This window comes from Phoenix dactylifera, chromosome 8 (genome assembly GCF_051530095.1).
Source record: "Phoenix dactylifera cultivar Ajwa chromosome 8, Ajwa_hap1_PhDact_Kaust_v1.1, whole genome shotgun sequence".
Classification (NCBI taxonomy): domain Eukaryota; kingdom Viridiplantae; phylum Streptophyta; class Magnoliopsida; order Arecales; family Arecaceae; genus Phoenix; species Phoenix dactylifera.
In genome coordinates, this window is record NC_143197.1 from 18738069 (window position 1) to 18752074 (window position 14006).

At 41.1% G+C, this 14006-nt stretch overlaps 1 protein-coding gene and 1 long non-coding RNA gene across 4 annotated transcripts; one reads left to right on the forward strand and one right to left on the reverse strand.

The window, feature by feature from the left end:
• Positions 1 to 6688: 6688 nt before the first annotated feature.
• Positions 6689 to 10468, reverse strand: LOC103696303 (protein translation factor SUI1 homolog 2-like). Of its 2 annotated transcripts, XM_008777878.5 has the most exons (4): positions 10164 to 10468; positions 7380 to 7482; positions 7102 to 7292; positions 6689 to 6988 (listed from the first exon to the last, which is right to left on the reverse strand). In XM_008777878.5, exons 2-4 carry the CDS (start codon positions 7414 to 7416, stop codon positions 6848 to 6850), a joined length of 369 nt encoding a protein of 122 aa, XP_008776100.3. In that variant the 5' UTR covers positions 7417 to 7482; positions 10164 to 10468; the 3' UTR covers positions 6689 to 6847. The 2 variants fall into 2 exon arrangements, 1 of the variants encoding a protein (XP_008776100.3); XR_602376.6 differs by having other exon boundaries at positions 6902 to 6988; positions 7065 to 7482; positions 10164 to 10449.
• Positions 10469 to 11542: 1074 nt separating this feature from the next.
• On the forward strand, positions 11543 to 13457 carry LOC148702711 (uncharacterized). 2 transcript variants are annotated; one of them, XR_015967636.2, is made up of 3 exons: positions 11543 to 11825; positions 11898 to 12339; positions 12411 to 13457. It is a non-coding gene; the product is annotated as an uncharacterized LOC148702711 (long non-coding RNA). The 2 variants fall into 2 exon arrangements; XR_015967637.2 differs by having other exon boundaries at positions 11543 to 11803.
• Positions 13458 to 14006: the final 549 nt, after the last annotated feature.

Genomic DNA, 14006 nt, shown 5'->3' on the forward strand with positions numbered 1-14006 from the left:
GCCGACCACGGCCCGTCCCCGCCCGAGCTTCCTCCTGCAGCTGCTGCCAGCCCCGGTTCGCCTCCTCCCGAGCCCCTTCCCGCGGCCCTGCCCCCTCCCGAGCCCCATCCCGCAGCCCTACCACCTCCCGAGCCCTCTTCTGCGGCCGCGCCGCCAGGATTGCCCCTGCCCCTGCCCCCTCACGAGCCCCCTCCTGCAGCCATCGCCGGCCGCAGCCCGCCCTCCTCCCGTGTCTGCCACGGCCCGGCCCCTTTCCGAAGCCACCGGCCTCGTGGGAGGAGAGGTGTTCTCCGCCGGCCAACCGCGGCTACCGCCACCGGCGGCCCCGCCCCCTCCCGCGGCCCCCTCCTGCGGCCACCGCAGCCCAGCCCCCTTCCGGCGCCGCCGGTTCGCAGGAGAAGAAAGAAGAAAGAAGAAGAAGGGAAGAAGAGAAGAAAAAAAAAGAAAAAAAAAGAAGAAAAGGAAAGAAAAAGAAGAAAAGAAAAGAAAAAAGAAAAGAAGAAAAAAGAAAAGAAATAAAAAAGAAATAAAAGAAAAATTAATAAATTAATAAATGCATCAATATATATATATGAACGAATAAATAAATAAATAATATATTTTAATGAAATAACATAATTATAAATAAATAAAGCTGCCGCGGCTGGGCCCCCTCCTGTGGCCGCCACGACCCAGCCCCCTTTGGCACCACTGGCCACACGGGAGGAGAAAATAGAAGAAAAGAAAAAAAAGAAGAAAAGGAAAAAGAAAAGAAGAAAAGAAAAGAAAAAGAAGAAAATAAAAAAAGAAAAAAAAGAAAAGAAAAGAAAGAAAAGAAAAATAAATAAATAAATAAATACATATATATATGTGAATGAACGAATAAATAAATATATATATATAATATATTGTAATAAAATAATAAATAAATAAATAAATAAAGTGGCCACGGCCGGGCCCCCTCCCACTGCCGCCATGGCACGGCCCCTTTTGGCGCCGCCGGCCTCACGAGAGGAGAAAATAATAAAAAGAAAAAAATTAAAAAAAAGAAAGAAAAGGAAGATTTAAGTGTGTGTAGAGAAGACTTAATTGTGTACAGAGAACACTTAACAGTATGATGCACACATTTAAGTATTCTCTGTATACAATTAAGTCTTCTCTGCACACATTTAACTGTGTGATGCAGAGAATACTTAATTATGTGCAGAGAAGGAAAGAAAAAGAAAAAGAAAGAAAAAGAAGAGAAAGAAAGAAAAAGAAAAAAAAGGAAAGAAAAAGAAGAAAAGGAAAAAAAAGAAAAAAAAAGAAAAAAAAAGGAAAGAAAAATAATACTTAACTGTGTGATGCATAGAACAGTTAACTATGTGAAGAGAAGACTTAAGTGTGTGTGCAGAGAAAACTTAATTGTGTACAGAGAATATTTGACTTAACTGTGTGATGCACACAGTTAGATGTCCTCTGTACACAATTAAATCTTAAAATCTTTTCTACACACACTTAATTGTGTGATGCAGAGAACACTTAACTATGTGCAGAGAAGATTTAAGTGTGTGCAGAGAAGATTTAATTGTATATAGAGAACACCCAGTGCCGGCTTGAGCCTTAGGCGACCGAGGCGGTCGCCTAAGGCCCCCGGCCCACGGAAGGCCCCCGCATGGCTCGGTTTTTTTTTTTTTGCTTAATATGCGAGGCCCCCACCACCAGTGCAGCACAGATGGGAAAGCTAGCTGATAGCTAGGCACTGGCAAATGGGGAGTGGGTGACGGCTACCAAGCTACGCCCGTACGCCGCTACAGCGCGTCTCCTTCGGCCCTTCGGCGTCTCCCTGACGATAGACAGGGTCACAGGCTAGGCGCCTAGGTCCTGGGCAACGGCTACCGGCTACGACAACGTCGACAAGCAACGACCAATGGGCATTTCCTCCCCGGCTCCCCCCTTCTCTGCCGCATGCCGCTGCCGGTGCTTTCTTTTTAATTGCTGAACCTTCTCCGGCTCTCGGCAGACTCGGCAGCTCGACAGCTTGGCTTGCAGAGCGCAAAAGAATGGTTTTAAGCCCCTGCTCCGGAGTCCTCTCCAGTCTCCAGGCTCCACCGCTCCATCTCTCCTCGTCGTCCTCGATCCTCCTCCGGCTGCAAGAAGGCAAGAACCCGGCGAGTCGCGAGTCGCGAGTGGCGAGCCGCCGGTCGGATCTCCTCTCCAGCTCTTGGACCGCCGGCCGGATCTCCTCTCCAGCTCTTGGACTGCCTCTGCTCCGGAGTCCGGATCTCCTCTCCAGCTCTTGGACCGCCTTTGCTCCGGAGTCCGGATCTCCTCTCCAGCTCTCCTCGCCGACGTCGCCGTCCTCGGCTCCTCCCGTCCTCCAACCTCCGAGCTCTTGGACCGCCAGCCGGATCTCCTCTAAGGCTCTGAGAGGAGTCCTCTCCAGCTCTCCTCGCCGTCCTCGGCTCCTCCGACCTCTGGGCTCCGCCGCTTCGGCCTCCTCGGCAGCTCAGCTCCGCTGAGTCCGCTCCAAAGTCCACCATCATCGGGGTCCTCCACCGCTCCACGGCTCCACTCCTCGGTTAGCATCCCACTTCCCAAGTTCCCAATTCCCAGTTCCCACTGATCCCAAGCAGTGAGCCAGGTGAGTTAGTTTATTAATTAATTTTTTGGTCTAATTAATTTTTATTTAGTCAAGTAAGAGACACTAGAATTGATTATTTTTTGGTCCAATTGTAGATTGGTTGTGACTTCGGCGGTTCGGCACTATTCGGCGTCTTCTCGCCGTCGAGTTCGGCACTATTCCGCCTCTTCTCGACACAAGTAAGTTCGGCACTACTTGTCGGAAACCGAGTTTGTTTTTCTTGACACAATCAAGTTTTATCATTTTTAACTTTTTTTTATATTTTGATTTGTTTGTGGTGTTTTTTAATTGCTTAGTCTGATAATATTATTTATAAATTAAAATGTCTAATAGAAAATATGGTTGTGGGTATGAAAAATTTTGCATCACAAAAAGCTAGACGGATTATTTTTAAATAAATTTTTAAAGTATTTTGCACTTATTAAAATTTTATTATTTTTATTTTTAAAAAGGCCTCTCTTAGTAAGTTCGCCTTAGGCCCCCAAATGCATTGGGCCGCCCCTGAGAACACCTAACTGTGTAATACATACAGTTAAATCTTCTCTGCGCACAATTAAATCTTCTCTGCACATACTTAACTGTGTGATTTAGAGAACACTTAACTGTGTGCAAAGAAGATTTAATTATGTACAGAGAATACTTAACTGTGTGATGCACACAGTTAAGTGCTATCTGTACGCAGTTAAGTATTCTCTGGACACAATTAAGTCTGTGTGCAGGAAAGACTTAATTGTGTACAAAGAATACTTAACTGTCTTTTTTTTCTTTCCTTTTTCTTCTTTTTTTCTTTCTTCTTTTTCTTTCCTTCTCTTCTTTTTCTTTCCTTTTCTTCTTTTTCTTTCTTTTTTCTTCTTTTTCTTTCCTTTTTCTTCTTTTTTTCCTTTCCTTTTTCTTTTTTTTCTTTTCTTCTTTTTCTTTCCTTCTCTTCTTTTTCTTTCTTTTTTCTTCTTTTTCTTTTCTTTTTCTTCTTTTTTTTTGTGTCTTTCTTCCACTGTATCTATCAATATCAAGAAAAGAAAAGAAAAAAAGGAAGAAAAGGAAAGAAAAAGAATAAAAAGAAAAGAAAAAGAAAAGAAGGAAAGAAAAAGAAGAGAAGAAAAGAAAAAGAAAGAAAAGAAGAAAAAAGAAAAATAATGAGTGAGTGACAGTTAGGTTAGTAAGCTTATTATACAGGTAATATAGCATGGTTAACTTAACTGTGTGCAGAGAAACCATACCTATGTGCAGGAAACAGTAAACTGTGTGCACAGAACAGAAAACTATATTTCGGAGTTAATTAAGTATGTGCCATCGTTAATTAAGTGTGTTTCAAGTTTAATCAACTATGCGCTATGCTAAGGTAAAACTTGGCTCACAAGAACAATCTATATTATATGTCTACCACGTCACTGTAATTGATTCGAAACATTCTACAAAAATCAGATTGCTTAACTTAACTGTGCAAAGAAATCATACATGTGTGCACAGAACAAAAAAACTGTATTTCGAAATTAATTAAGTATGTACATTAGTTAATTAAGTGTGTGTTTCGAGCTTAATCGACTATGCTGTTGGGAACCCGCCCATGCCGCAGAAAATTTAAAAAAAATTCAGATGGCAGCGGAAGAGGTATGCGCAGGATCAATCGTTCATCATATGAACGTTGTTTAAAACCGTTCGTAGATAGATTAGAATTAAAACTTTTAAAACTATTATGAAGATTAGATCTTCACCTTGTGCGGGTAGATGATCACCGCAAACTGAATTTCGTGGTTTAGGAGGATGGTTCGCTTGAAGCCGTTCACGCGTCCGGCCTCTACAGGTATCCACACGAAGTAGAGATCCGATCAAAGCTTCCTTGTCTCCCCGGGGTGCTAGCTCCCTCGCAGAGACAACTTTGGATGGCTGATGTCCTCCCTTTGAATCAACCCTTGATTGTGCTTGGGAGGAGGAAGAAGAAGGATGAAGTTTGAAGAAGAATCAAAGCCCCTGCAGCCTACTTCCTTTTCCCTGCGTTGGAACCAAGGAGGAGGGAAGAAGATGGCCGCCAAGCTTTCTTTTCTTCTCACCTTGCTTGCGGCTGAAAAACAAGGGGAGAAAGGGTGGCCACGAATTGGAGAGGGAGAGGGCTTCAATTGAATGCCCTAGGGTGCCGCCCACTTCTCCTTTTAAAGGCATGAAGGGCTCCTACAAGTTAGGAGCCCTTTACTTATTTCCAAGAGGGGCGTCGGCCCCTCTTTTCTTTGCCGCACCAAGGAGGAAAAAGGGGAGGGGCGCAAGCCCCTCCCTCTTGGTTAGCCCTAATACTCCTCTAAGGAGGATTGGGATGCCCTAATGTGGCTAAGCCCTAATCTAATTAGGCTTAGTCCAAGGGTAAACTAATTTTGGGTCTAATCTAGGTAAGTCCTAATCCAATTAGAACTTAAATCAATTTTGACTCAATTGAACTCTTCAATCCTAATCCAATTAGGAGTCTTGTTAATTCATTAGATTAATAATTAATTAGGACTTAAGAAATCCTAATCAAATTAGGATTTATTCAATTTTAGTCCTAATCCAATTAGGACTCTAATTTGAATCCGAAGTCCTAATCCAATTAGGACTTCTAGGAATCCTATTCTAAGTAGGAATCCAAATTAAATTCAAAATCCTAATCTAATTAGGATTATAGGATCCTACTCCAAGAAGGAATCCCAGTCCTACTCCAAGTAGGACTCCCAGTCCTAATCCAATTAGGACTCCAGAAATCCTACTCCAAGTAGATTTCGTGTTTAAGTCCAATTAATTAATTCCTATTGTTCCTTCTTCAATTTATTATCAATCGAATTGATTACTCGTGATTCATAATCACTTTTCAACCATCGGATCGGTCAATACTTCTAGTGTGTGTGACCCTATAGGTTCTATTCTGACTGGTAATGAGATATATTGTGATCTCTATCACAATGTCATTGAAAACTCCTTTCAATGGGTCGGAACGATTCCAACTCTACTCATTAGGGTTTATCGATCATCGAGATAATCCTTGTGAGTCTCACCATCCACCAGTAACACCTAGCAGCATGTAGTGGCTATCCAGTAGAATGGAATGATGAACCTCTAGATGCAGTTATCATATGATACAGTCTTACTATCGTGGATCCCTACAGGACGGAGGTCATGGACAACTCGTCAAACTCCATCGTCCGTCATATGTCAAGATTTATTCGACTTAAGCTCGAGAGTGGAAAACTCTTTCTCCACTGTACAATATGCCCCGGCCGAGGTCTTACGAACTCAGTCTTATAAATCACATAGGATCTCTCCTTATCTATCAAGGTCGATAGATTCCTTATAGGTGCATACCCTACTCCTACAGTGAACCTACTGCAGCCAATCTACACTGCATAGACCCATATAGCTAGAGACCATGTATGTGTGCAGTCAAACTACAATAACCTCACTGTGAGCAGCCGAAGCATCACAGGTCAAAGGACCAGTCACACTACCGCAACATCAAGCAAGTCACTGACGAGTGGATAGACATCCAAGTGACTTCTTATCTTGGTCACGCTCAGTACCCTTGTTCTCTAACAAGCACCTGCACTATCACTTCAGTGTCCCTACACTATGGACTCGAATCTCGTCCATCCGTAAGGAAAGTGATGTGTGCACTGATCGGATCAATCACCGTCCTCGTGATGATCCATCGACCAAAAGCAATTCAGGAATTAATCACCAATGCCACATGCCTCAAATTCTCAACTCTTGAGAATATGCGTCATCATCTTATTAATTCCTTGAACGATTCATTGACACATAAGAACATGAATGAAAAGAATGCGCAACTTAATTAGGTCAAGTACAAATTTATGTTTCAGAATAAAATAATGCGTCAGCCAAATTGGCTTCTAGGGCATACTTCTAACATATGCGCCATGCTAGAGTAAGTCTTGGCTCACAAGAACAACCGATATTAAGTGTTTATCACGCCGTTGTAACTGATTCGAAACATTCTACCAAAATCAGATAGCTTAACATAACTGTGTGCATAAAAACTATATCTATGCGCAAGGAACGGTAAACTGTGCGCACAGAATAGAAAATTGTGCCATGTTAGATTAAGTGTTAAAACCAATCCCCGAAACTTTTCTTTCACCTCCAAATCTCATTTTTCACACAGGAATATGGTTCTTGGGCATTCAAGCAGGCCCTCAACATGATAAGGAAAAAGTAAAGGCCAACTTTTTAAGTACAATCTCCATATTGGTACTATAGGCTACAAGTTCATGCACAAGGGGCTCCTTTTTTTTTTCTAATCTCACCAACACAGATCAACTCTAACCAAGAAACCTTAGTAGCAAGTTGTTGTACCTGAACAAGAAAAGTAGCAACATTCTTCCGCTGATCACCTTGAAGTTGAATAACCTATAAATGACGAGAAAAAATTCACAAGTTTATCCATTCACAAGCTCACGGATGCATATACAAGATAAATACTCACATATCATAGCAGTCGACTACATATAACAAAATAGTACCTGGCCCAGCTCAGGGTCCAGGACAACAGTACCATTGCAGCAGAACTCCTTCTTGAGATCCTTCAAAATCTTGTTATAGCTGAACTCTTTTTTCAATCCCTGCACAGTGGTCAGACTCTTCCTGCCATTCCACTGCCGTATGCGCACATGGACATACTCCTTTGCACCAGCACCAGAGTCCTCAGCATTTGCTTCAGCAAATGGATCCACACCCAAAAGATCAACAGCGTGTCACAGAAAGATCCACACTTATAATCAAGTGTCATCTGTTAAAATACCAAATGCAGCGGGGAGCTGGACGTCGAGACCAGACATGAACTCTTGACTGTTGCTAGTTGAAGAGAACAGACAAACAACGCTTTGCTTTCTTATCAGTTAGACCTGCAAAGGGATGGAGTGAATACTGTTAAACTTCAATCAGTGACTAAAAGTACAACTCTCATGAGAAAGCTTACAAAGCATTTTTTCCTTACAGAAATAACCAGATGCTATTCAAGTTCACTCTAAATCTACCATTTCCTCATACAACATGAAGTGCATCTGAATCAAGGGAAAAACATGGAAACAGTAAAACAAGAGGCTTCCTTAGTTCAGAGTTTGGTTGAATTCAATTTTAACTTACTCCTCATAAGAAGTTAATCACATGCATCTCTTTAATTTTAAAATTTTGTCCAAAACTCCAAACCAAATCAAACAGTTAGTTTTAGCCAGAACAGATCCAAAACTAGGGTTTGTTTCAAATCTCTAGCCAAAAACTAGTTAGCCAGTGTCATCTGTTTCTGCAATTTTTATCATTTCTTACTTTCTTTAGAACAATAATCGAAGTATCATGACTTAATGGTGTACCAGCCTGGCACTAGCACAATATATACCATGCCTAGCATTGAATGTTGCTAAAGCACTAACATAGTACATATCCTGCCATGCCATGCATGCAGTTGGAACCTAAATCCATGCATTACAAATCAGAAAGGAACTTCTTTAATGAAAAGTTGAAGTTTTCAAGTTTTACAAATATTTGGAAACATTGCAAGATTAGGTTCTATGAGAATTAGACTAAAAATATTTTTTTCTTGACATAGGTCTCACACATCCTACATTTTAACTTTCAAATATTGCTATCATGCATTATATTTCCGTCAAATATTACATGATGCCCTACCTCTTCGACAAATTTTTATGACACTTTTATATTAGATAACATAATGGCCTGAGTTGGTGACCACACAAAAAATTATCAAATGGCTCTAACATTGAGATCCTGTAATTTATTTTTCTAATACTTTTTGATTTTTCTAAACTACTAAAACTGTTGAATCCTGTAGTCATCTTGTCTTGCTGAAATTTAAATTTCGAATTCAATCCTTCGAATATCTTTTTTTGATGTACATGAAGCTAAGGATCTCAGACATATATCAAATTCACATCATGCATCGAAAACCAAATAAAATCCATGTTTTTTACTACAGATAATTGATTCTTATTTCTTGCAAAAGATGCTAACTTTAAGCCGATAATCATTCATATTCACTCATTAAATCCATCTAAGTCAAGCTAAAATACTAATCAAGTCATAACAAAAGCTCAAAGACTTTAAATCCGCATTAGCTATAAACTCAAAACACTGCACTACAAGTTAAACAATTTAGATTATTTATTCAAGCAGCCACTATCATCATATATTCCTTAATTTAAGGAGGATTATGAAAAGCTATTGTCAGCCAACAATTTGGTAGATCTACCATTTTTTTTGTCAGAAAGGTATCATCAACAAGGAAGCAGCAAGTGATGGATATTGTTCCAACAATTGCTAATATCACACAGAGAAATTCAGAGCTAAAATTTTCAACATACTAGGCATAATGTAAGACAATTATATACATATTCCCTTAAATTATAACATCAACTCCATTTTAAAGTAATACAATTTTATAAAAAATTCAAAGATCAAAACCATTCTTTTTAAACCCTTGCAAAATGTTCACACCAGTCATTCTTATTAAACCCTTTCACCATGTTTATAGCCACTTCAAACACTAAATAACTGAAAATGTATTAATCAAAATTCGGTCACCTCACAAATGAATCCGGCTGCTGATTTTGACTTCGTCGTGGAACAGTTCAATAGATATAAAAAATAAAAATAAATAAAATAGTACAAGGACATGACAAGTAGTTCCATCCACCAACTGCAAGCCCAAACAAATTCTGGTCCTCTACAACACTGAAGCTTAAAGCAATCTATTCAATGATCTGGTTGAAACAAACTAGACTCTACCAAATAAATTCAGAGATAAAATCAGATCCAGATCAGGCCCTAAACATCAAGATTCAAAGTGTCCTGAACCCACAGGATTGCAACTATCAAACTGCAGCAAAGACTGAAACAACTCCAAATTTTAGCATGTTGCACCTCAAGGTAGCTGAAAGCATATCATGAATTGCAGAGAAAAACAAAAGAATAGCAAAGAAAACCTCATCAAAATTCAAAGAAATTTCACTGAATCCACCATATAAATTTCAAACAACTGAAATTAAAGAGGACAAAGAATGATTAAAACATTGTCTTGTAATAAAATTACAAAAATAAAATAATAAAATAATATACCATATAAGTACAAGAAATTAACATGTCTCAAGACCATTTCTTCTATTAATCGTCTACTCCACCTAATTTGAGCCATCAATTATCCAACATTGAAACAGTAGCAGAAATATCAGATCCATAACGTCATGGCTAACCAAAAATACTACAAAAAAAAAATGGTTCGGGCAGTCGAAGAAGAACAAATCATAATGAATTCCGCTCCCTCAAAGATCAAAACAATGTATACCACAAAGAACCCTAATTCCTAATTAACTCTGCTGGAATCCCACCAAGAAACCATCCTAAAGAACTTTCCGCGCATCGAGAAGAACTAACAAACCAAAACAAAAGGAAATTTCAAAAATTAACCAAAACAAGCAAAATAATTGAGGAAAATAATCCACAGAACCCCGAATGAAGCACTAATTTGACCCTTTGAACATGACAAATCAAAGTAGAGACGAATCTTCGATACCTGGCTGGAGATTCGCTTCGAAAATCGCAAAAACTTTAAAAATCGGCGCACAAAGAACTCGAAAGACGAGAGAAGGATCGAAGGATTTGGCCCTCTCGAAAGTGGATGAGGCAAGAGATCAGAACCCATGCTTGAGATGCCGACCGAAAAGTCAGAACCTCGGAAGTGCCCCCATACAAATTTATATGCGGAAGCAATATCTACCGTCCAAGCTCATTAAGTCTAAGATCAAGAACATTTTTGAGGAGCGCATCCCAATTGTATGCTAATGGAAGTATATCCATATTGCGGAAAAACCATGGGTGAGTCGTTGGGTTGGGAATCGGTGTCTTCTCGAATGATCTGATCTATCCTTTTGGTTTATTATTCCCATTGACCGTACTGACGGTCAGGATCAATGATTTTCGGAGATCAAATATTATTAGTTGAGCGATAGACGGGGCCTAAGCGATCATTCAACTCCCTGTGTGCCCCAGTAAACCTTGATTGCCGCATCGTTCTGATGGAAATCGTTGCCGTACTCTGTTGCGACGGAAAAGTGCTGTGGGGCACTGGAGCTATTCTGCACCAAATAGAATAATTAAAAATTGTCAAAATCCTTCTATATTTAAGTCAGACAAAATTTTAAAAAAATAAAAAAATAAAAAAAATAAAAGTCTAACAATATAACATTCAAATTTCTCATCATACCCTCATGTCTGATATTTATAGAGAAGATGGCGTGAATCTGCACAATTAGAATTGCATGATTCATGGACGAACAATGAAGCACTTTTCTTATCCGCTAATCGAGGTAGTTAAGATATTCATTTTTAGGTATGTTGCTATCAAGTGTTTTTTTTATCTGCTGATCTGATCTGTTATGACATTTCTTTTTGGATACGTTGAGATCACGCCAGGCTATAACGGATCATGCTGATTGTTCAGAGATTTAATTGGTTGTTGATTTTGCAGGACATGCACCATCATCCGGTTGGTGGATTGACCTGTCATACAATATTTTAGAAATGGTGAATTTGAACCATATCACTTTCGCCCCAACAAAAGAAATAGCTAATTACTTATTGATGTTGAGCCAATTGAGCTGAATTTGAGATACTAGATCAGACCTATATGCTTCTGCAAACTGCATTTAATGACTGGCATGATTTCCATGAAGATTCTATTTTTGAAGTGTCATGTATAAGGGCAGAATTTGACTGTCGTATTCATTCCTTTTCACAGTTCTGAAGAGGATCAATCCATAGGAGCCAGGAATCACCAAATGCCGATATTACACATGGCGGATGATGGACAGATGATCGAATGGGCGATGAGATCATCGTCGTCCAAAGCTCTATATAAGGGGTGGAAGTCTGAGTTAGTTCCCCCATTTAGCGAGTGCTTTTCTGTCTCGGTTGGGGTTTGCCATTTGGTGGAAGCTTTGGCTCTGTTTTCCTTCCTTTCTTCGGCATCCTTCCATAGGTCACTCTTTCTGGTGAACCTCCGTATGTTGGCTTCTTTTTTGTCTTCTTCATCACTTTTGATTATCGTGGCTGCTTCATTCAAGAGTGAACTCCCCATAGGTCGGTCAACTTGGGCGGCTTTGTCCCAGCAATCTGACAGCTCCGGCAGCTTCGAGTCGAAGACCTTTGGTCCCGGTGAGCCCTACTCAGCCTCAGGGTAAGAGTTTCTCCTTTTTCTTGATGCTTCAAGTTGTTACTAACTTTTTTAACTTGATTTTTATCTCTGTAGATATAGTAGGCAAATCCTTAGTGAGGATGGCTACTATCCCCAAGCGCAAGGCGACGATCTAGAGCAACTCGTCGGTGTTCCCTAAGAGGATGCACAAGTCACAAGACTTACCCCCTCGCCCGAGTCGGGGTGCACTTGCAATCACCCTGGCTTCTTAGGCCATCGAGCTCCATCTAGAGCCCCCCAAGCGGACCCCAAGGTGGAGATCCTGTCGACTCCTCAATCTGTTCCTCCTGAGGCACCGACACCTCTTCCACGCCCAGCTACTAAGAGGGAGGTCCACCAGCCTAGGTGGACTATGAAATCTTCTGCCTCGGCTCTAACAGGTCTGAAGGTGGCCCGAAAGCTAATTAGGGGGATCTTCCTCCCTGTCAACAAGAAAAGGCTAGAGGATGGGGATGCAAGGAGCTTTTTTCATAGGGATTTCTAAGCTACTATTGAGGTGAGCATCATCTCATATTCCGTTGATCTTTGGTTAAGCCATTTTATAGCTGAGAACTCATTTTTCATTAGAGCATTGTCCACACTGCGCTCATTCATGAGCAGTATCGCTAGCTCCAACAGCATGCCTAGGAGGTAGCGTAGGAGAGGGATAAGGTGAGGAAGAGAATGGATAAGCTAGAAGCCCAGCTAAAAGTCGTGAACGTAGAGCAGAAGGGATTGTGGACCCAGTGCGAAGCAGCACGGTTCTGGGCTGCCAAGGCTATGAAGGAGAAACAGGCAGCCAAGTAGCAAGCATCTTCTAGCAAGGACCAGGTTCTTCAAAATGTAGAGGCATACAAGGCCTCTTAGGATGCCTAGAAGGATCTTACTTCAGCCTACACCAACAACTACCTACATGGCTTCTACGATTGCCGACACCAGGTGATGAGGTGCTTCACCAAGTTCGACCTCAGCTACATTATCCCACTTGAAGAAGATGAGGACAAAGATGAGGAGCAAGAGGAAGATGAGACCGAGGCCACAGAATGGAAAGAGGGTACTGTTATGCAGGTGTAGCAAGGTAGAGACATCGTTGATCCCTTGCGCCTGCTGCCAACCTTCCTCAGGCAGCCAAGGTCCCCCACCAAGTTCCGAGCAATAGAGCTTGGTGGATGTCATGTTCTTTCACTTCTTGGCACCATTACTAAGGCATAGTGTGAGACGGAGGATGGCTTCCTAAGCCTAGTGACCTTATGGGTATCATCTATCCTCGGCAAGTTTGACCTTCTTCGTGGTCATCGACTCCATAGGATCTAGCAGAGATGGATCTCTCCATGCTTGTGTTGCTTGGTTACTGAGCTGCTTCTGCCCTGTAATTTTTAATTATCAATGAAAATATTTTTTGTTTATACCTTTTGTTTGTTTTCCATGATCGTGGCACTAAGTTTCATGGCTCATTTTTGTATGCCTAAGCTGGTTGAGATTTGATCAGACGGCCTTGGTAGCACGTCATTTATTTGGGCTAATATGTCTAAGGTCAAGGCAAGAGTTCCCTACGAGAAGTTGACGCCTGACCCACTATTCTCAGCATCGCTTTGCCGAGGTCGTAGACTTAGGTCCTTTGAGTGTAGACATGCAGGTCAAAGATCGGAGGTCGAACTTCTCTCGAGTCCTTGCTCAAACTTGATGAGGTCAAGGACTTATGAATAGATTCCAAGAGGCGTCTTGATAGTTAGCTAGGAACCTTGCCCCCTACTCATTGTCAGCTTTAGGTTGGTGGGTTGTGCCTACTCCAATATTGCTTTGTAGGTCAGCTTCCGATCTTGGTGTCTTATTACTCTACCTGAAGAGGCAAGTTATCCAGCGCTCCTAATCTTGATTGTTTAGTCGGAGCTTTGTTTGTCATCCTGGCACCTGGTTCCTCTTTTTTGAAAAGGTAGGTTAATTATTTGGCCTTCTGGATCTTCGGTCATTTGTTTAGGATTTGGCTCTTTATCTCGGTGCCTCGTTCCCCTTTTCTAAAAAGGTGGGTTGTTTGGCCCTTTGGATCTTCGATTATTTGTTCGAAGCTCGTCTCTTTATCCTAGTGGCTGGTTTTTTTTTTTTTTGGTCAAAATGTCTGGTTTCCCTTTCCTAAAAATGTGGGTCATTTGGTACTCCAGGTCTTCGATTATTTCTTCAGAGCTT